Source organism: Carassius auratus, linkage group LG48F (genome assembly GCF_003368295.1).
Source record: "Carassius auratus strain Wakin linkage group LG48F, ASM336829v1, whole genome shotgun sequence".
Classification (NCBI taxonomy): domain Eukaryota; kingdom Metazoa; phylum Chordata; class Actinopteri; order Cypriniformes; family Cyprinidae; genus Carassius; species Carassius auratus.
The window spans coordinates 1,057,079-1,080,316 of record NC_039300.1 but is presented as its reverse complement, the minus strand read 5'-3'; the positions used below and the strand labels follow the sequence as shown (position 1 = coordinate 1,080,316).

At 37.1% G+C, this 23,238-nt stretch overlaps 2 protein-coding genes across 7 annotated transcripts in view; one reads left to right on the top strand and one right to left on the bottom strand.

Moving 5' to 3' along the window:
• The window catches only part of raf1a (Raf-1 proto-oncogene, serine/threonine kinase a), a 24,646-nt gene extending 5,246 nt beyond the window's left edge, over window positions 1–19,400 (bottom strand). Inside the window, exons 1-16 of one of the 4 annotated variants that reach the window (XM_026241426.1) lie at window positions 19,297–19,400; window positions 16,757–16,963; window positions 16,275–16,387; window positions 14,988–15,090; window positions 14,728–14,885; window positions 14,268–14,360; window positions 12,453–12,561; window positions 12,178–12,231; window positions 11,098–11,122; window positions 10,890–10,999; window positions 9,852–9,969; window positions 9,693–9,777; window positions 2,041–2,217; window positions 1,885–1,931; window positions 758–876; window positions 524–655 (exon numbers count right to left, since the gene is read on the bottom strand). In XM_026241426.1, the coding sequence (XP_026097211.1) occupies window positions 524–655; window positions 758–876; window positions 1,885–1,931; window positions 2,041–2,217; window positions 9,693–9,777; window positions 9,852–9,969; window positions 10,890–10,999; window positions 11,098–11,122; window positions 12,178–12,231; window positions 12,453–12,561; window positions 14,268–14,360; window positions 14,728–14,885; window positions 14,988–15,090; window positions 16,275–16,387; window positions 16,757–16,939 (1,626 nt within the window). In that variant the 5' untranslated portion in view covers window positions 16,940–16,963; window positions 19,297–19,400. Of the gene's footprint in view, window positions 1–523; window positions 656–757; window positions 877–1,884; window positions 1,932–2,040; window positions 2,218–9,692; window positions 9,778–9,851; window positions 9,970–10,889; window positions 11,000–11,097; window positions 11,123–12,177; window positions 12,232–12,452; window positions 12,598–14,267; window positions 14,361–14,727; window positions 14,886–14,987; window positions 15,091–16,274; window positions 16,388–16,756; window positions 16,964–19,296 lie in introns of all 4 variants that reach the window. The other 3 variants (XM_026241425.1, XM_026241428.1, XM_026241429.1) reach the window with 3 other exon arrangements.
• On the top strand, window positions 19,396–23,238 carry LOC113068642 (cellular nucleic acid-binding protein). 3 transcript variants are annotated; one of them, XM_026241430.1, is made up of 6 exons: window positions 19,396–19,648; window positions 20,171–20,367; window positions 21,337–21,448; window positions 21,527–21,592; window positions 21,696–21,894; window positions 22,238–23,238. In XM_026241430.1, exons 3-6 carry the CDS (start codon window positions 21,340–21,342, stop codon window positions 22,353–22,355), a joined length of 492 nt encoding a protein of 163 aa, XP_026097215.1. In that variant the 5' UTR covers window positions 19,396–19,648; window positions 20,171–20,367; window positions 21,337–21,339; the 3' UTR covers window positions 22,356–23,238. The 3 variants fall into 3 exon arrangements, with proteins under 3 accessions (XP_026097215.1, XP_026097217.1, XP_026097216.1); XM_026241432.1 differs by lacking the exon at window positions 20,171–20,367 and having other exon boundaries at window positions 19,408–19,648; XM_026241431.1 differs by lacking the exons at window positions 19,396–19,648; window positions 20,171–20,367 and adding an exon at window positions 20,372–20,563.

Below are 23,238 nucleotides of genomic sequence, written 5' to 3'. Positions count from 1 at the left end.
CACTCCCTCACTCTCAAACACACTCACACTGACACTCATTCACACACAAACTAACTCACTCACTCACACAGTGACTCACTCACGCACTCTCTTTCTCTCTCTCACACACACACACACAAACACACACTGTAACTCACTCACGCACTCACTCACACAGTGACTCACTCACACACACACACACACACACACAGGGCAGGGGTTAGGGAGTGAGGCCAAAATGTGGACTGGAGTCTCTGGGGCCCTGATTAGATTACATGTCTAAATTTACATGCCGGGGGTCAGACTGGGAGAGACACTGAATGCAGGTCCACAAATGTATGCAGAGTCATGCTGGATAAACCATTAGCCTCAGATTAGCCTCTTGCTTACAGAGAGGCTTGTGAACAATTCGCAATTGCTGCCCTCTACAACTGCAGAAATGTTTTTCATATTTCAAGTTAGCTATTTAAACCCTAATATAACATTAATAGCTTGGGTAACCCATGTGCCTGTTTTGCAGCACTTCAGGGTTCGTGTGTGTTACCTGATCTCGGTTTGCTATCTGTGAGTAGGGCAGCTCCCCGGTCATTAATTCAAACAGCACAATGCCAAAAGAATACACATCAGATTGGAAGCTGTATGGGTTGCAGTCCTGCATTCGGATCACCTCAGGTGCCTGAGGGGAGAAGAGTATAATTTTGGGTAAAGCTCAATGACCGATACATGTTCAGAGTGGAATGAATCAGGCAGAATCTGAGATGCTGAACAATGCACTGACCATCCATAAAATAGATCCCGATGTTTGTTCCACCTGTTGAGAACCACTCCACCTGGCCTTCACTGTGGCCAGCCCAAAATCTCCGATCTTCACTGTCAGGCCTTCATGTAAGAAGATGTCTGTTCTTGAGTTAAAGTCAAAATCCATTGGCAGCCTGCATTAAGGTTGCTCCTTCTATCCAAAAACAGCTCATTTATGACTCATTTATACTGGATGAAAGAAATATTAAACATGATACAACAATAACAGGATGTTATTTCCTAAATTTAAAAAATGAAATACTGTACACTGGTTACCCTATTAATAAATGGCTGTTAGATTTACTGTGTACTAAGTTGATCTTTTCTCCCTATACACTATAAGAATAATTTGATATGTATAAAGGGCTTTGTGGAGGTTAGTAATGCTCATCCGAAAGTGACTCTTTGTATACGTGAGCCTTGCTTTGTTCAAAGGAGACCTGCGATTTGGGATGAAACTGTTCTAAACTGTTGCACATAACTTTCTAGAACAACATTATGCATTAAGATTGATCTTCACTGGAATAGCCCAAAAAGGACCAAAATAAGTACTGCTACTACACTAATAATAATAATAATAATAATAATAATAATAATAATAATAATAATAATAATAATAATAACAATAATAATAATAATAATAATAACAACAACAACAACAATAATAATATTAACAATCACAATTAATCTTATCATTTCTGACCAGTCTTTGTAGAATGCATTAAAAACAGCAATTAACAAATTTAATAGAAGTTTAAAAAAAAAACAACAACAACTGTTTCCTGGACTACCTAGAACCCTGAACCAGGTTTTAATATATAGATTATACAGTAAATACTGTACCAACCATTTGATGGCCCTAATACAGGGGAAGAAATGCTCAAACAAAATTCTGTTATTCACCTTTTTTCAATTTTTTTGCCAGTGCTACACTCTACACCTTTGACCTGTGTGCAATATGCATCATGTTGCTCTATCATGCTCTATGAGTGGCTAAAAAACTGAATGCTAACTGTAGCTAAACAGCTGACACCTAAACCTATCCCATTTGCCTTTAAACCGCAAATGAACAGAATTAAACTACTTTCATGTATCATAAAAGGATACTGTTTGATTTCATGTCACGGTGAATGATGTTTTTTGCATGTAGATAGCTGTGAGGAAAAAAAAACTAAAAATGATAAATGATTGTTGAGACATAAACAATGAAATTGTAAACACTGATTGAAGACACATCCATCAGTCTCAGGATGTGAAACTCACTCCATGCCCTGAGCGGTCTGTCTGGCAATATCTATCAGCTGAAACATCTGGAAGTTGGTCTCTTGCACATGGAGGTGTTTGTAGAGACTGCTGCCTTCACACCACTGCGTTACAATTGCAAGATTGTCTTTTGTCATGTAGCCCATGAACAACAGGATGTTGACATGTCTGGTTTTCCTGTTGGCAGCAAAAAGACAACAGAACACAAATATTCAGATGCATCGAATGCAAACGTACCATTTATGCAGTACTACAGGGGTGGTCGATTTGACCGAAATATTTTTTTGGCTCGTTTGGAGCCAAGGTTTCGGAACCCGTCCCATTTTCCTCCCTTAGTTTGGTTCGTTTAGGCATACAGTAGGTGGCCAACCATAATGATGGTTCTACCGCCACGAGTGCCGCCACCGCCACGTCTGCAAAGTGCATTTGCAGCTTTTGACCGCTGAGTGGTGCTTTAACCACAAGTTACCAAACAAGAGCATCAAAGCACATTTTCGCAAATAGCCATCAGCTTTGCCTCACCGATGTGTTACATTTGATGGCTGCAGTCAAAGAAAAGTAAAGAAAAACACTGTAGTTAAAATATTTAATATTCACAGATGAGCAAGTGTGCAGTATTATTTATATAATATGAATTATGTGAATTATGTGTTATTATAATTGTGGTTTACTTTGCATTGGAGCATTAGAGCTAGGAGCTAGGCTACATGGATTAATATGCAAAATATCAATATTCTCACATATTAGGCCTATATTTTTATTTATATTTTAACATTCCTTTAATAAAACAACATGCATTTTTGTCATGCACTACTTTGTTATTCGTTACCTGTCCTTTATTTTGACAGATAACTTCTTGGGAAAAGACATCTGTCTGTACACTGATTGAGAAATTGCTACGTGTTTTATACATTATTTTCTTTATTTTAGCAAAACGTGAGGCACTGTAATTTAGCTCCCATTATTCAGGCCTAATTAAAACAAGAAACAAACAAATTAAATCTGCACAATTTAGCTAAATCATTGAAACTCTAAAGAATGGACTGATTAATAAAACGTCCTCATGTTTAAACTCAAGTTATCTCATTATGATCAACAAAACGCACACAATGTAAAAAAGAGCTTCATTATTTGACAACTTCAGTGATTTTAAAGGGAGCCTTCTTTACTTGCTTTCATATAATTTGCGTAAAATACATAAGTAAATAAATTGCAGCCGCATTTAAATGAAGGCGTGTAAAATATCAGAGTGCAAGATTTGCACGCTCACATGATGCTGAGCACAGCATTTATTCTTATTTGTCTACATATTTTATTTTCATAAAAAATCTTGTTTGATTTTATTTTGAATAATTGCATGCAAAAAATAATTTACTTTATAATGCAAAATGTGACTTATTATTCATATTCAAGTGTTTGTGCGAAAATTATTAATGTGCATGGATAACAGGGGGGGGCGACCTCTCGATCACTTGAGTTTTTTTTTCCTGAAAATGAAATAACTTAAAATTGGGGTGTCTCACATATATGAGAAATATATCTACAGAAAGCTTGAAATGTCTATACTTTTAAACAAATCAATTCAAAACGAAAGCATTATGTAATCTGTGAAGGTTGCATTTCTCTTTAAAGGCACGTTCATGTGGAGAGAGTCAGCACTGTGAATTTCATCTTGCAGCAGACAAGAAAACATTTGTTTATTAATAAATATATAAAATGGTTTCTTTTTTACAATTATTAGGCTACTTCTGCCTGTGCTTTGTGGCAAACTTAATGCATGTGCTTGAGTGTGGAATATATTAGGCTCATTATGGATTATAGATGTAAATTTAATATAAACCTGCGATAAGTTGAATTATGACAACTAGAAAAATCTTAAGTGGGGCAGACTTATTAAATATACCCTCTAGACATCTCTGTTTAAGTTTTTAAAGCATCTATACATGTTTGCATAAATTCTGCTTTCAGAATGGTCCATTGATTTTTCCTTTGAAACACAAAAATTTAAATTTAAATAAAATTAATATTTTATGTTTTGAGAATGGTCAACCCTTCTCTGCAGATATTGTTGCTTCTGGTTTGTGTATTGTAAATCACATGAAGTCTACAAATATTGTCTCCCAAAACTGCTTTTTTTTGTCATGTCTGTAACGCAATGTGTATTTCTCAGATCAAAAATAGCCTACAAAACATGTTCTTAGACGGATACTTTTTCTGATGTCTGGACTCTGTTTGGGATTTAGAAATCATAAAGGGATGGTTCAATATTTTGGTACTGAATAGGCTACATTCTGTGAGAATTTATATTTCACACTCTAAAAAAAAAACATTGTTTGGGCGCAACAAAATAAAATTAACACAACATTTTATATACTTTGGCATCTTCCTCTGAAATTAAACGCCATCTAAACCTGCTCTGCAAGTTTGAAACCCTCATAAGACACTGTCCATATGAAAGAGCATGACATTCACACCTTTATTTTGACCCCCACAAGCTATACAGAACTACTACCCCCCCCCCCCCCCCAAAAAAAACCTTTATGTTCCATGTTCCATGTTTACCACTGTGTGGCATCCCCTCTTCTTTTTATAACAGTCTGCAAATGTCTGCGGACTGAGGAGACAAGTTGCTCAAGTTTAGGAATAGGAATGCTGTCCCATTCTTGTCTAATACAGGCTTCTAGTTGCTCAACTGTCTTAGGTCTTCTTTGTCGCATCTTCCTCTTTATTATGCGCCAAATGTTTTCTATATGTGAAAGATCTGGATTGCAGGCTGGCCATTTCAGTATCCGGATCCTTCTTCTAGGCAACCATGATGTTGTAATTGATGCAGTATGTGGTCTGGCATTGTCATGTTGGAAAATGTAAGGTCTTTCGTGAAAGAGACGACGTCTGGATGGGAGCATATGTTGTTCTAGAACTTCGATATACCTTTCAGCATTGATGGTGCCTTTCCAGATGTCTAAGCTGGAAGTATTCCTGAGCACATGTTGCGATTTCCACTACAGTAGCATTCCTGTATGTGATGCAGTACCATCTAAGTGGTCACCATCTAAGATCACGGGCATCCAGTATGGTTTTCCGGCCTTGAACCTTACGCACAAAGATTGCTCACGATTCTCTGAATCTTTGGATGATATTATGCACTGTAAATGATGATAACTTCTTTGCAATTTCTTCTCTGAGAAACTCCTTTCTGATATTGGTCCACTATTTTTCGCCGCAGCATTGGGGGATTGGTGATCCTCTAGCCATATTGAATTCTGAGACACACTGCCACTCTGAGAGGCTCTTTTTATCCCCAATTATGTTGTCAATTTACCTAATAAGTTGCAAATTGTTCCTCCAGCTGTTCCTTATATGTACATTTAACTTTTCCGGCCTCTTATTGCTACCTGTCCCAACTTTTTTGGAATGTACAGCTCTCGTGAAATCCAAAATGTGCAAATATTTGGCATGACATTTCAAAATGTCTCACTTTCAACATTTGATATATTATCTATATTCTATTGTGAATAAAATATGTTTATGAGATTTGTAAATTATTCAATTTTTTACTCACAATTTGTACAGTGTCCCAACTTTTTTGGAATCTGGTTTGCATTATTTCCACAAGACCATAATAATAACAAATTATCAATTGATAATTAATCATTCTTTCTGTGAAAATCAGATTTGAAAATTGATATTTGTGATGGTAGGTGTTTGAGGAAGGCTTTAAGACCAAGGGGAATCCTCCATCAGCTGCTCCCGCTTCACAGCGAGCGTGACTTGCTCTATCAGACCCAGCTTCACCGTCCGCGGTTTCATTTTACAAAATCAGTTTGAGGCGAATACAACTCATTGATAATGAGCCCAACATTTAACTAGGCAGGAAAACATTCAGGCTACTTGAAGGAAGACGTATTTCATTGCAAGTCCATGCAGTTAAATAGAGAGTAAAAATAAAAACAACAACCTAGGTGTTCTTTCATTGAAAAGTATGCATTTTGTTTATTCACAGGCTATATGGTTGAAATAATATTTTGGTTGAAAATTTAAGCGCCATTGTTTAAAAAAATTCTTTATTGACTAACATTTCATAGACCTTCAGTTGTTATGCTTTAAAATCCCATGCCATTTGTAATTTCAGAGTATTTTTACCTCCTAAATTACTACCCCAATTCTATGATGGTAAAATTTACTCATGCCATTGGCATTTATTTATAACATTATTCATTTAATTTTGTTTTTAATAATTGTATCCTACATAAATGGGTGAAGCAAAACAAATATGATAACTTTTTAACTGCAGGCAGATATAGGCCTATATTATTAAAAAATTATTATTACAAATATTTGGATTGTCCCTTATTTTGTCCCTTATTTTCTTAAAGAAGAAACATTATAAATGAAGAAAAATAAATAAATAATCTCAATTAGCCCTTATTTTCCATTCCTGAAGTTAACTGGCAACTTTAATGATGACGTAATTATATTTTGATTCCCCTGACAGCGCCTTTGTAATCTTTGTAATCCTTTGTAATCCTCAGTTGTAGGAGATATGTGACCGAATAACAGATTTAAAAAAGAAAAATGTGGGTGGTTTGTTTCGGAAAACGAATACAGCTCTTAAAAAATTATAGGATGAAAAAGTCATGTTGACATTATTAATTCATAGATATAATTTAAGCAATTAAAACCTTTTTTTATACTAGATTCAACTTCAATAATTTCAATACTATTTCTTACTGATTAATTGCCTATTTTCATTTGCTGCATGTTTTTTTTTTTAAACATGCTAAAGAATAAATTAAATTTGTGAGATAAAAAAAACAAATCTTTAAGTCTATAAATTGGATTTTATTACATTCAGAAATTATAATGGCAGGCCTAATAATGTAATAGGCTAATGTACCAACAGGATTTTTTTAGTTTCCTTCACTTTACAACAAATTCTTTAAATTAAACAAATTAATCAGAACATAACAAGAATTAAAATAATATTCTAATTAATAAATATTAATAAGTATATAATAATAATATATGCTTAGTTATAAAAAATAAAATAAAATAATAAGGTAAAGTTTGGGCTCTCTCATTAGAGAAATCCAAATGTTTCCATATTCGTGATGTTGCCCATTTGAAGCTTAACTGGTGTTCATTAGGGAAAACAGGCTTTGTAGTTCACGCATGTTTCAGCATCGACAGATAAAAAAAAACATAATGAGCAAAAATATGCCAAAGTGGACCGCTGCTCGCGCCATATGGCACAGTGAACGGCTGCACTGTTTCCAATGAACATGTGTGCATGAGACAACAGCGTGATTTAGAAATAAGAATTATTTCTAAATGCTGGACCGTTCTCATTTCGCTCTGCATATGGAACCTGAAGATCAACTTCTAATAGTAGTATTACCCATACTACTGTTCTACCTACTGTATGTGAACATGGCAATCTCGCCTTATTGAGGTATGTGGAGTAGTTTTATGATGGATGGATGCAGTTTTTTAGGCTTCAAAAACAAGGGCACCATTTACTGCCATTATTTTCTTTTTTGGGTGAAAAATTCCTTCAATGTTATTTTTTAAAGTCACACTTCATATTTCCATTTTGCAAAACAGTGACATAACAGCAAGTCATTCAATTTAAAAGACACATGAGCTTGCAAAATACTTCTATATATAATATATATTATAATATTTTACTTGGAAATTATCTGATACCCCTTGGGTAATCATTAGCTAGCTAACAATCATTATGTCTTTTAAATTCATTAAAAAAAAAAAAAAAAAAGCAAACTAGCAATTGTGAAAATTACCCTTTTCTCAGCTTATTGTTCAAAATGTTGCTTTTATTAAACAACTTGCCCGAGATTCAGGTGTTGCTAAAAAAAAAAAAAAATGAATAAATAAATATCACAACGCTTTTATTTTATTTTTTAATGAAAGCTCTGTACTTTTTTTGAATATTCATCAAAATATTCTGGTCACCATGAAAGTTTTTGTGAAAATTATAAACAATTCTGGTGGTGGAAAATAGTTAAGGGCATATACTACTTCTAATGTTAATACTGCTATTGCTAATACTGTGATTGTAAATATTCTTCTCTTTAACAAATACATTTTCCTTCATAAGACTCATAAAGGTTTAAGTTGTATTAGAATATATGTAGATAAAATATATCAGATCAGAATCACACTCAATGCATGGTAGCTTAATGTAACCATCAAATGAGTACACAGGGACAGGACATTAAAGAGCCACCCAGATGGGAAATCAAAAATTACCTGTATTACAGTGTATGATGTAGCTGTCCATCTGTGTAAACAATGTGCAAAGTAATTAAACCAAAAAGTACATGATTTATAAAGTTATTGGCTTCTAAAGTAAATCTGAATCGCTGAAACGAGTCGTTATAGATTTCAAATCTTTTGCCCATCTCTATGTACGTCACTAGAAGCACTTTGCATAATAATCTCCACCCACCGTCTTGAGAGAAACTGAACCCTGACCTGCCCCACCCCCCCACACAGACGCTCTGGTTGGTGTGAGAGCATCATGTCGAGGAGACAGTGTGTTTTTAATTGCAAAGGCAATTTTGTTTTATTTTCACTGTCAAAGAATGAAGATCAGAAGAACCAATGGCTAAAATTCATTTTCACCTCAATACCAGAGCAGTACAACAAATCCCTTTTTCACTGATGACTGCTTTTCTAATCTCGGTGAGTACAGCGGGATTTTCAAAGCGTTTGGCCATAAAAGAGGGTTCATTACCAACTTTATTTAGACCAACAAGCATCTCCGAATCACAACACAAAGTATGATTATGAAGTTATGGGTTTGTTTTCTCCCGAGCGTCTTATCAGTATGTGTGCTGTCTGCGCTGATCGTCATGTACAAACACGTCATTAAAATGAAGTGTAACTCCGTGAATACTCAATGAAGAGACATGAGAGAGATATCTATAGAAAGCTTGACATGTCTACTTTAAAACTAAACAAGTGCTGCCGAAAACAGATATTCTGTGATAAAGTAATCCATATGAAAACAACGCGATGCCTGTTTTTCATGTCTCCCTTCATTATATATAATGTGACCACGCCCCCGCGCTGAAGCGCTATTCAGATTCAAACTGAAGCACGCGGCTTGAATACACCCACACAGAAGAAAAAGCAGCAATACTGTTCAAGTTTTTTATTTAACTGTTTGCTTCGCGGTGAGAGGAATGAGACATAATTCACCCCAAACAGATGCTAACGCATTGTTTACCGTGGAGGTGTGTGCGGAACAACCAATCCAAACTGCTTATGATAGTTGACCAATCAGAACACAGTATGCTACCGAAAGGTGGGGTTTAAGGAAACCGAATCTTTTGAACAGTTTCGTGCGAACCGTTTGGGGATCTCTGAGAATTGAGGTAATTTTAAAATGATATTTTGACAAAATGACAATGTTTTTTAACCTTGGATGGATTTAAACCTAATGTACAGGACTTATAAACCGTGATAGGAAGCTTAGAATTTTCATCTTACTGGCTCTTTAACTACTGTAATACGGCTGTTTGCAATATTGGTTTTGTTATATCGTGCCATGGACACACTGCTCTAAATAGGTCATCCCTTTCGACCTGGTGACCGTGACCTGTTGACAATCAATATTAATATCTCACCGAAGAACTGCCACCTCGTTGCGGAAGGCTTCAAACTGCTCGGGTGTCGGGTTGGTGACTTTTAATATCTTCACAGCCACATCACCTACAGCGTGTTATAGTGTAAGTTAACCCAGTCACAACAGCTAGATTTTACTGAAGCAGTTAACCTATGCTTACCGTGCCATTTCCCTTTGTGTACAGTTCCAAAGGAGCCCGAGCCGATCCTGTTCATTAGCACCACCTCATTACCTTCAATCTCCCAGTAATAGCTGGAGTCTCTCTTATCCCTTGGCCGCTAAAAAACAGTAACTAATGTCAAGCACTTAATGAAGTAGGCTAAACAGTAATAATTTCACATCAAGAAACCTTTCGTGGCCATTATTATTATTATTTACATCCAAAACAATTCTACACATTTTCTGGTAACACTTCATAACAAGGTCCCATTAGTTAACATCAGTTGATGCATTAAATAAACTTAACTAACAAAGAGCAATACATTTGTTACAGTATTTAATAATATTTGTTAATGTTAGTTAATAAAAACTGTTCATTGTAAGCTCTGGTCCATTAAATAATATTAAAAGGTACAACCTTCAATTTGAATAATGCATTAGTATTTTTTTCATTGTAAGTTCTGTGTAGTTACTACAAACAAATTAAGTTAACTAAGTTCATGTTAGTTAAAGGAAACATATTATAAATGTTACCCATTTACCAACTAAATTCTCAGTACTGTAATGAATATTTTTTTGTATTTACACTCTGGGAATAAAAACTGAAGACTCAAGATCTGCTATAACAGCATGATGACCTCGTCTGAATGATCATGTTATCAAATCTTCCAGCAGCACGCCGTCTGACACTGAGACCCTGCCCCACTGTCTGAGGTTGAGCTTTTTTATGGGAGTGAACTTCTCTTTATCTCTGTGTTAAGGACATATACAGACTGGTACAGTTTAGCTGATTAGATTAGACTGATGACACTCCAGAGTCTTGGTCGTGTACTGAGTGCTTTGTCTTAACTTCTAAGGACAGCCCCCTAAAATGTATATACCCTAACTACAACGTAGACTTGATGACTGGCAACACAAACACAACAGCACATTGTCAATGAAGAGACATACCCAATTCTCCTGGTCTTAACATCTGAGTTTCCCACAATACTAATTAACAAATGACTGAACAGTATAAAAACAGCTACATAAAACGTACAATTTTGACCTTCTCCTGAGGGTTCAGGGACGGAGGCCGCTCTCTCTGGGCCGGGGTGGGTATATTGGGCTGGCTCCAACCTGTAGGACTCTGATCTGGAGAACTGCTAGCTGTAGAGACAAAAAAAAATGAACCTGATCCATATTCATGCCATACAACTAAACTACAGCAAAAACATTTTTACTGCATTCAAATGATTTTTTCTTACCTGAATTGTGAATACGTATGGCGTCCTACATGAAAGACAAACAAAAAAATATTTAGAAATGTACACAAAATTGCTCATTATATTTACTCTAGCAAATCCCAGAGCACACTGCAAGACAGAAGCACATTTTGCACATTTTATAACCATTTATTTCCAGCTGTCCTTCTGATGTTATGATGTGTACTGAACACAACTAATCACACACTAGATCATCTTCTACTGCACTTCTACTTACCATCCTATAATTCCCTTCTTATGTCCTTAATGTTTTTGAGAGTTGATTCTTGACATCAAGCAACACGAAGAAAGGGTTTGTAGTTATACATGCACAGAACAAAGGCAGAAAAAGAAAGTTTAAGAGCTTGCTTGGACACAAACCACTTTGTTGGTTTATCTGATTGGTTTCTTTTTAGATCCCACTTCCCATTGTCTCATACTCTTTCTTCTCACAGTATCATGGGATGCTGCTCATAACTGCTGTCTTGGAAAGGAGTCAGCTAAATAAGTATAGTAACGTAAATCTATTGCAGCAGCTGCTGTATGGTCTCTGGCGAGGTGTAGATTAACCACTAGACATCACACAACCAAAACCTGAGGTGACAGTAGACATATCTCCCTGTGCAATAAATAGAGCAACAAAGCTCATGCAGAAAAATACAGCATTTAACGCATTTGAACAGAATTAGTAGATTAAATTGTTTAATTTGATTTTGATACTGTAATTGTGTTTATAAACTTTTACATAAATGTTCAAAATATATTATAAATATCCGAGCCGATGGGGATGTAACTTCGCTCTTTCTGAGGAACACAACAAGGGTGACTAAATACTGTTGGGATGAACTTTTAAAAATGAAAGAGTAACAAGCTTTGTATTGTAGAGTGGACTTTATTGCAACATGGAAATTAATAGCAGGAACAATGAATTATTAAGCTCAGAGACTGACTTCACACCAAACACACGCTGCATCCAAACTTGCAAACTGTTTGCAGTGCATCTATCCGTAAAGCCACAACCTTACGCCTGGGCAGCGAGGCAACTGTTTTAAACACAACCTTACTGAAGAGAAGAATACCTACTCTTCTCTTCAAACAAAACTGCTGATGGCACCAGGAGCTCGGAGATGTGTCTGGCTACTCCCCAGCAGCGTGTAACAACATGACAGTGAAGAGGAATGAAAGAGAGATGTGATCGGCAAATCTGCTCGTTTTAATTCATTTTATGAAGCTTGTGGAAATTAGATAAGTGGAGATCAAAAAAAGGTGGAAGTACAGGATAGAGAAATGTCAAGAACAAATAATCTTCATGACTGGAGTTTGAGAAGCAAGGGGACGGCTGGTTTTATAGAGTTTACCTCAATCTGGCTGCTGTCGACAGCCACTGTGGTGCAGACATTGGGTGTGGAGGTGGACCGCAGTCTCTGTGTCAGAGCCGCTCCAGACGGGGGGTTAGTGCTGGTGAAACTGAAGACGTGAGGGTTTGAATGACTGTGCACAGAGCTAATGGAAACATGTGACAAATGAACACACATCTCAGACTGCAGCATATTAATGGACAGTGTTATGTAAAATAGACAGTTGCGGTATCTAGAGACTAAATGTGACCCTGGAGCACAAAACCAAGTCTTAAGTCGCTGGGGTATATTTTAGCAATAGCCAAAAAAACATTGAATGGGTCAAACTTATTGACTTTTCTATCTAGATATTAAGTAAAGATCTTGTTACATGAATATATTTTGTAAATTTCCTACCGTAAATATATCAAAACTTTATTTTTGATTAGTAATATGCATTGCTAAGAACTTAATCTAGACAACGTTAAAGATGATTTTCTCAATATTTAGATTTTTTTACACCCTCAGCTTCCAGATTTTCAAATAGTTGTACCTCAGACAAATATTGTCCGATCATAATAAACCATACTAAATCGAAAGCTTATTTATTCAGCTTTCAGATGATGTAGAAAAATCTCAATTTAAAAATTTTTTCTCAAGGTTTTGAGGTCCAGGGTCACAAACATCATAGAAATCTGGGGGTGGTGGGGGAATGGTATAATAATGGGACACTCCAGTTCATGCCGATTATGACCTGTGATGGGTGTAATGTGTAACAAGTCATGTGCAGATGTTCTTTGACGTTCTCTTACATGCATTGGTGAATCAAGCTAGTGACTAAATGATCAACTTCACACTGTTCCTGTTAGTAGCGTGAAAACATCTGTTCTCTATTTTTTTATTATTTTATTGACAGAAAGCGATCAAAAGATCATTCTCTTTATAATCGCTGGAGCAGTCAATTCAAGACCGATCAATGATTTGATTTCTGCATTTCCACCAAAACATCCGTTATAATCAATGACACGGTTTACACTGCTCACCGAGTCCATAATCTACACTGTGTTTTTTATTTTACAATACAAATTCTTACAGTGTACTTACAGTGTACCTAAGAAAGTTCTGGTAATATAAGGGATCTACAGGGGTAGGGTTAGGTTTAGGGTTAATATCTACTTCTTACCTAGTTGTTGTAATTACTACAATAAGTACATAGTATGTACATGAGAAAAAGGACTGTAAAATGAAGTGCTACCCACGTTTTCACTGTGTAAGTTATAATGAAAGTACATGTGAGATTGCAGTAATCGCGTTGCATTGTGTGTCGGTAGACATGGTCGTTCGGCTACAGTGCGGCGCTGCTAGAGGAGTTCATCTTGGAGCTTGTTACAGTAAAAGTATCAAGAGAGTTCCACATGTAATGCTTAAATGCAAAGACGTTAGCCAATCACAGCAGCGGCCTAAATTCAGAGTGGTAAATGATTTAGATTTAAATTACAACCATTCTGAAGAAAAAACATACTAAGATTATAAGTGCACCTTATAATATAAAATTATAAACCAATTTTCAAAATGCATTTCATGACATTTTTAAGATCCTGCAGATAGAGCTGTAGTCAAGTCCAAGACCAGGACCAGTCGAGACCGAGACAAGACCCGAAGTCCAAAAGTTTCGAGTCCAAGTCAAGACCAAGTCCAAATGAGAGAAAAAAAAAAAAAGGATCCTCTTCAAGACCCCATACTACTGATAATTTATGTGATGCGAGAGACAGCATATCTCCTAAGAAAATAACACTGAATGGGGGCAAAACAGTCTGAGATGAGTGCAGCGTTTACCTGCTAGGGATCCTCGTCAGAGACTCTCTCATTCTCCGAGATGTAAGTGCAGGAAGAGCTGGAGTCCCACTCTCACCAGGAGTCGGAAACAATCTGTCAATTTTCAGATCAGTGTCATACGTTCTGGAATAATTCTTCTCACTTCTTTGTAATAAGACATTTTCCTACCATATAAACAATTTAAGCTTGAAACACCTGAATGTGAAGCATATTTTGTTAGTGCACAGTAAGTGAACCACCAACAACTGCACTTACCAAGAGCAGGCAGCACATAATGAGTTCATCAGTCTATTTTAATGGTACAATGATGTAACATCTGAATTAAGAACACTGGGACTTTTTACAGTGAATCTGACTGATAAATCATCTGATCATATCATGGAAACTTTTTTATTATTATTGTGTAAACCCCATTTTTAAGTTGTTGGAAATAATCTGCGAGTAAATAAGAAACACTTACAGCAGTTGTCTGATGTTAGTCCAGTCGACACACATCGTGGGCACTTTTGTGCTGCAGTGCTCATGGAACTTGTAGCCACATGTTTGGCAACGGAAACCATTTAACAGGAACTTCTGGCATATGTCACAGAAAGCCCACTTCAGAAATGTTTTTCTAACCTGAAAATGAAATAAATAATAGATCAAGGACTCTTTTAATTGTGAAATTAAATGTTCAAGATAGAGATAACATGCAAACAAAAAACCCTCAGCAGCACTTACAAAGTTGTGTGTGGTTAAGGGAACATGGTCCAAAACCTCCACTAGAAGTTCCTCCCCAATGAGTGAGGTAGAGTCTGTGTTCCAGTCCATACGAGACTTCTTGCTGTAATCATAAACACACGCTAGCTCATGAGATCAACCAGAAACTGCATACATCTTATTTCATTCTAAAGGCCAATGTATAGAGTTTTACAAGTACACTACACAATGAGTGTGACGCAACATCATCAGCACCATTTAACACAATTGAACCAATAATGTATTGATAATGATATACGTAATGTGTCTATATGCAATGAGAAACTCACATCATGATTCGATTTACTGATCTCACAATGCATACTCTCACAATAGGTTAAACAAAAAGGTGTAAAAAAGTTAAATGAGAATTTATTATTATTTTAAAGAAATATGGCAAAGTTAACAAAAAGTATTGTTAATAGAAAAGCTAAATTCTGTATTACTTCAGTGGTGAAGCTGAATGGGCTTGGGCGTGGACTCGGTCCTGAAACCCAGTGCACGGGACAGTGGCGATATCAGAGTGATACCAAGTCCCATTCTGTACAGAATTCAGAAGGGTCTGACACATTTTGTGGTCTGCGTGACTCAAGCATATGATTCGTTCCGCGATATTGTGTCTCTGGACCAGAGCAGACTGTGTGTGCTACTTTCGACCCAATAGAAAGCATATTTACACTGTCTGAATCGTTCCATATCCCCTACATAGTGCACTACATGCCATTTAGAAAATACAAATTCTGTGAACAAGTGACCTATTTCAGCCACAGTTCAGCATATATTTATAGTGTTGGGGGCGGAACGCTTCAGATTCTAGTGTGCATCTGGACAGACTTCATCAAAACCATTGATTCATATTGCTGGAAGTGAGAGAATTAATAAATTTTGAATGCTTATATATTCTAAATACGAATTTTGTCATCGTTTTGGAGCACACCAGCTTATAGATAATTATAAGTCTAATATATTTATACTAAAAGCCAAACAAATTAAATTTTGATTTCATGGGGACTTTAAGTATGCATCTCTGGACACCATCTGTTTCTATGGCAACTGGAGCCTCTAACGGCAGCTGCAGTGATGCAGTGACTTTAGCGACTAGCAGATGACTCTCTTAGCAGGTGCAACATATTCTGCCATACATTGCACTTTTCTCCCTTTCATAGTAATAAGAGTGCACAATATTTGTAATTTAAAGTCTTTGTTTTGCGCATACTGCTAATAAAAAAAAAAAAAAGGGTTTTGCACAAATCCTTTGCATGAACTGACCTTCTCTGTCCCGGATGGAGACTGAAGACAGCACAACACTCAGGCTGGAGCCCTCGAACCTTCAGCGCTTTGATCAGACAGCTGTGGAGCGTCATGCCTGGCCGCACATTCACCTTCAGGAGTGGGGACATCATTTCAAAGCACAAAAACACACAAGATAAGTTTAATGATGAGTTTAATTTCCACATCCTTTAAACAATAATATGCAAGCAGCCTGATATAATGAGATCTTCCAAGGAAGAAGTTAAGTTTAGTTTGAGACAGATTATTGATGAAAGGAAATTATTTAATAAAACTGGATTACTATAATTAAAACAGCTTTGACCATACCATTCTGTGTATTTCTTCACTTGTACTACTGAATTTTTTAGCAGTAATCATACATTGGCAACTTTGGCTGAAGTGTTTATTTTAATATTTGTGAAATATAATGAATTTTCCCTGACACTATCATGAACATAAATCGAGTCCGGCTCTCTCACCACGGTCCGCTGCTGGTTGGGCAGGAAGACTCGTATGGTGCGGCTGGTCTTGGAGTCGTCTGAGGAGCGGGGCTGGCATGGCAATCTTTGGATCACAGGAGACACACATGAGCTCTCAAACACAGACTCCTTCATTCCCAGGCCGTTGGTGATGGACCTCCACGCTCCCTGAAGCTGCTCCATTACAATACCCTCTAGCACTCACGTCTGGGAAAAACAAAAACAAAAGAAAGTGTGAGAACTGCAGCCTGTACCATGATGCTAGCTGAACAAACTCAGGTTTACAGAATGAGTTCTGAGTTGACAAAACCAAATCATTTCAATCAGGCTTTGTTGGTTTGTAACCAAAACACTGATAGTCAACTTCCTCTGTCAGCTCAGGCTCCGATCCTGAGTTTAGAGTGTGTGCACATGAAATTGGCCAATCATGTGCCATAAAAGACAGAGAAACGGCAATTTGCTTCTTGTGAGAGAGTTGATGCTTGATTGAAAATGTATTTACAGAGTAAAAAGACAAAAGTTATCTGTGAAAGAGGACAACTAAAAAACAATAAAGCTTTGTCAGTGCAAGTGGAAGTTGTGAAGTTAGTTGATATTATATGTAGGTATACAGAGACTCAAAAATGTAAGATCAAAGTCATTTTTAAAGCTTCACCTATTGATTTGAAAGATTTGATACGTGTACCATATATGCTATGTATCATTTGCATTAGGGCTGCACGATATTGGGAAAAAATAACATTGCGATATTTTATTTTTCTGCGATATATATTGCGATATGAAATCTAATAAAAAAAAATTCTTACAAACAAAAATGGGGTGAGCACACTAACATTCTCATTTTAAATTATTTAAACATTGACACCATCGTGTCAATTGATTAATAAGCGCAAGGGAGAGAGAGCAAGACAGCACTTGAAGACGGTGAGCGTTCGGCCAGGGCGCTCTCTCTCTCTCTCTCTCGCGTGCGCTCTCTCTAGCTTTCGTTCTCGCTCTCGTTCTCTCTCTCGCTTTCTCTCTCTCTCTCTCTCTCTCTCTCTCTGTGTCTCTCTCTCTGCCCTGTTAAACTGACAGGACTTAAAAACACATGCAAACGATAAAGTTTCACTCTATGATAGTTAAGCTGTGCAATTAATCCGCGAATCACATTCGTCAAGGGCTGGGGAGCAGCTGGTTCGTACAGTTAATGAATAAAGGATCAACTACAACAGCCTACATCGCACATCCTGTGATGTGACTATCGTGGATTCGTATATCGCGATATCGATGCTTAAACGACACATCATAAAGCCCTAATTTGCATATATATATATATATATTCTGGGAGAATGACTATATTTACAACTATAAACTAGCTTAGTGGTATAGGATGGTCAATTATTGGATGTTATTAGTAAACTATAATGCATTAAATCATATTCAGTAACTCTTCAGTACAGCATGACTGAACAAAACCAATAAACTACTGCCGTTACTGAACTTTGATGGCAGTTCAAAAGGCTACTATTACTCCCACCAAATAAAAACTTTACATCTTACACTTTTACATTTTGTCATGCAGATGTTAACAGTCCCTTAGGCAGCTTTAAAGAACTGGTTCATAAATAACAGTATAACTTATATGGTTGAGTATATTGCTAAGAAGATGCAAACAACCTTAGAAACTAAGTATTCAGGGCTTGAAAATAAACATTGCCCAACACCTGGGGTAAACCTAGATGTGTGTCAGTAATTTAATCTGTCCACAAGGTCTATACCTGGTGCTGTCTGTGTCCATAATTAATATTTACCGTTGTATTAACCAAACTACAACAAAAAGAGAGAATCACTTGCTGCTCTTGACTGAATCCCTTTTGTTGCTTTAAAAACGATCAGTGTCATTTTAATTCATACAATGGAGACTATGCTGTTATCTTGCATGTGACTATTCAGTTTCTGTGGTATTTCTTACCTGAAATCTGTATTTACATAAATGTACTGACAAACTATAGAAACTTGAATCTAACAAACATGCAGGCAATCCTGCTTCAAGTTAGCCTTAATGAGCTGTCAAAATAACACACAACCAAGTATGTTTAGATCAAACACATGTACTGCATTAAATTAATAGTATTGCTGTAGTTATCAGAGTCTGTACATTTAATAAAAACAAAACAAACGCGGTTTTGCACGTAAGTTCTTAATGTTGTCGTACTGTATAAACGCACGTCTGTTTGTGTGGATTCAAAACAAACAAACAAACAGAAGTCTAGTCGGTAAGGGTTTTACACACTTTAATGGAAAACCCTTTATTCTCAGGCAAATCATACACTATTATTACAAACGTATAAAGAGATAAACTAGTATGAAGTGTTGAAGGAACTGTCGAGCAGCTAACGTTACTTATTCCCTCCGCGGCCCTATTTCTTCTCTACACGAACAGCAAACTCTACAAACACTTCACTAGCCAGAAATATGTTTATACCACCAGGCGTAAAACAGATGTGTGATACGACCATTACAGAACATAAAACGAATTTCAGGTAGCGATAAACACTCACCAGAGAAAGTTTGAAGAGTTCAGCTCCGCCATAACCTGAAGAAACGACAATGACGTCACTCCCCCTCCCTCCCTCACCCACTCAAACAAACAGATATTTGAGTGACAGAGGGCACTTCTGACGGGGTTGTATTTTTAATTTTTCTAAATAATTCATAATGACTATATGACTGATCAGTCATATAGTCATTATGAATTATTCTGAAATATAATTTAAAAACATTCAGCGCGTTGCCATGTTGCTGCGTAGGTATAATTTAACGAAAAGTCATGAAAATGAACAATCATTGTCTGTTTTTCCAAAAGAATTAAGGATTGCGTGTTTGTAGCAAATAAAGGAGGCAGCGCACTCGGTAAGTACTGTATGAAGCTAAAAGTTAGAGTATTAGGACTTTGTGGATATGGATGTTGTTTTTAAAATACACCCTTTTATCGTTTTAAATGCTTAGTATGGGTTTTTAATAGGCTAACTTTACTTTAAAATTAATAATTTCATAAATTAATATGTTTGAATACTGCTCTTCTATTTATGCCCCTGGCCGGAAGAGTAAGAGCCATAGACGGTAAGAGCAGTGTGTTCAGTTCAGGGCTTTGCTGAAGTCCGACCGCATACCACTCCTATTATTTTAAAAAGATTTAGCTAACGTTACTAGGTTTGACTCTAGAGAGCTGATCCTAGACCAGCGCTTAGGAAGTTACGAGCCCTGAGCGAACCGATGTGTATTTTTGGAATAGCGCACCGCCTGCTAAACGTGTTTTTTCTATTTCAGTAGTTCTCTGTGTACATTATTATAGACTGCAGAACTCGACAAAAACAGAAAGCAGAACTATAATGTTCCGTTCTGAACATTTCAACTTCTTGTTGCTGTGGGCAGGACAGTGTCTCTTTTCGATCAGTGATTGGACAGAATGGAGGGGCGTCTCCAGACACTCGATCCTCATTGGTCACCACACTCTGAATCGGGGTCTCTTATTGGCTACTGTATCTGTCGCTCAGTGGATTCATGCGCAGTGCTGAAGGGAGGAGTAAACAGCAGTGAGTCACAGCTAACAGGCTAGTGTTCCGCTATAGGTGAGTACACATATTGTTAGCGATAAGCCCACATTTCCAATGGATTTTGTCCATATTAACTCCATGATCCGCTACATATTAAATACCAGCTGTGATTATGTTAACCGCAGTGTTCGTGTGTGCATTGAGTGTGTTTAATCGCGCGTTAAGGTAGCTGAGGCCTGCAGTAGCTCGTGGCTGCGCGGGAAAGTCTCATGTAAGTGCACGTGCTCATGTGCAGTTCCAAAAATAAAACCCACAGCAACTCATGAATACACACATCGCGACAGAATAGCGATAGAGTTGAGTGTTTGTGTGAAATCTTTGTGTGAAAATGCATGATGAGGCCCAGTGTTGAGGTTCTAAGGCTGTAGAGCATTAACATGTGACTGTCCTTCAGTCATGTGTCATTTAACAGCTAACGTTATGCATCTCTAAACACATGCAGATTTCATATGCATACTCTGCTAGTGTGTCCCCCCGATGAAAGCAAATTAGCTTATGTACTATTATTTCCAAAGGCTGATGCGTAATCTGATTAGTACAGGTGTTAAACCATTACTGTAGGTGTTTTGGCCTTCATGAAACTTTGGTAAAAACAGTGAGTGTTTATAGTTTTTTGTTTATTTGTTTGTTTTTACTGTGAAAACCCTGTTAATTATTTGTTGTTCTTCAGCAGTAGTGTTGGTGCTAGGACACATATGCCATTTACAATAGATGCTTTCTATGAGATTGGAAAGTTTTAGATTTATGTTTGTTTGGACAGTTGGGAAATAATAATCAAGTTATTACTGGGTGTCATAAATGTGCAATTCCAGTGATTGTCCCATATTGTTGTTGTTTTTTTTGTGTGGACTGCATGGTATATGAATACAGTGATCGCAAATATATGAACCCTTCTTTAAATGTAATAAAAATGTCACAGTGGAAATGAACCCAAATTTATGGTTCACATGAATTAAATCAGAGTTTGTGGCTTTATCTCCACAGATAATGGACATGAGTACCAGCGAGTGCTTTGGATGTGGCCGCTCTGGACACTGGATCAAGAACTGTCCTAATGCTGGTCGAGGTCGTGGCCGGGGCCGGGGACGAGGAAAGGGTAGGACTTCTTGAGTTATTTACATAGCGCTGCTTCTAGACAGATTCAGTCTAAGTATGTTGCTCTTTCTCTTCGTAGATCTGTTCTGTTACAGGTGTGGAGAGCAGGGCCACATTGCGAGAGATTGTGAACAGACTGAGGATGGTAAGATGCTCTGCCTCACTACGCTTTGATTAGTAAGAACTTAAAGATCTGTTGCATTGTTTGTAATCTACATTAATAAAACTTTTCCCTGCTTCAAATACAGCATGCTACAATTGCCACAGGAGTGGCCATATTTCCAGAGACTGCAAAGAACCCAAAAAGGAAAGAGAGCAGTGTTGCTACAACTGTGGCAAAGCCGGTCATGTGGCACGCGACTGTGACCACGCCAACGAGCAGAAGTGCTACTCCTGCGGGGGGTTTGGACACATCCAGAAGCTGTGTGACAAGGTGAAATGTTACCGGTAAGTCCAATCAGAGCTGGGCATTTAAAGAAGTTGTTCACCCCAAAATAAATAATATTTAATAATAATGTCCAGATTCATGGCGCATAAGTTTCTTTTCTGTGTAGTTTCTGAACACAATGCACCATGTGAGTGCGTGCTACAGATGTTTTCATTATAGGCTCTCTTGTTTTTTTTTTTAAGAACCTGTGTTTCTAAAGACATAGCAACATGAATGAGAGGAAATGATACCGTTTATATTTTGGAATAAATGATTACTACTTTTTAAGACTGAAAAACAGACCTGAATGCTGGATGAAGGCTTTGAATTGAGTGGCAGACTAAAACGCGTGTTGTTTTGCAGGTGTGGTGAGATTGGTCACGTGGCAGTGCAGTGCAGCAAGGCGACTGAGGTGAACTGCTACAACTGCGGCAAGACCGGTCACCTGGCGAGAGAATGCACCATTGAAGCTTCTGCGTAACTTCTTTCCTCTGTCGCCCCTCCTTTCCTGATTGATGGTTGTTTCTCTTCTCTGAATCCTCTTCATTGGCCAAAAGCTGGCAAACAGAGGCCTTTCCCGTGCCAGTGAGCAGCTTTGAGTTTTGTTTTTCCTTTATGAAGAAAAGGGGTAAAAAAAATCATATTGCATTTAAAAGGAAATGTTGATTTAGGTAGAAGTGAAATGAATGATGCTTTGTTAAGGGACCCCTTTCCATGCCACTGGTGAAAAGATCCATTACTGGGACATCCCGCGCCACAGGGAACCTCTGGGCTCACGGAAGTGAACCTTAGATCAAATGTAAGAGAGAAGTCAGGCCAAGGCTCAATTATGGTGTTTTGTTTTCTTTTGTTTTGTGGTTATACGGAGAAAAAAGCAGGCTTAAGAAAGACCATTTTCATCGCAGGAAGTCCATTATGATCTGGTGCCCACTAGCATCTCACAGCAAAGTGTGTGTGTCTACAAGGAAATGTTATATTGGTATATTTGAATTAATTTGACTTCCAGAAATCATACATTTTGAGTCGTCTTTCTTGTATTTTTTATTTTATTTAGTTTGACTTTTTTCAAAGTCATGTTTGAGGGTTCAGCAAACAGTGCTTGTTAATGCTGAATATTACGGAGTCATTTTAGTCCTTTCTACCTTAAATTATCCAGTACAATAGTGGAAGACGTGAAATCAGCAACACTTTGCAAAAAAGAATGTTTTCACAGAAATCAGATATTTTTGTACAATATCACTTGGACTACTGTTAGAATATCATTGCTTGTACTCAGTTTTTAAGTCGGAAGGAAATTGCAACTTAAGTCCTAGAACATAGATATGTAATTTTAAACTGTCAATAAAGTTGGAGGAGGATGAGGA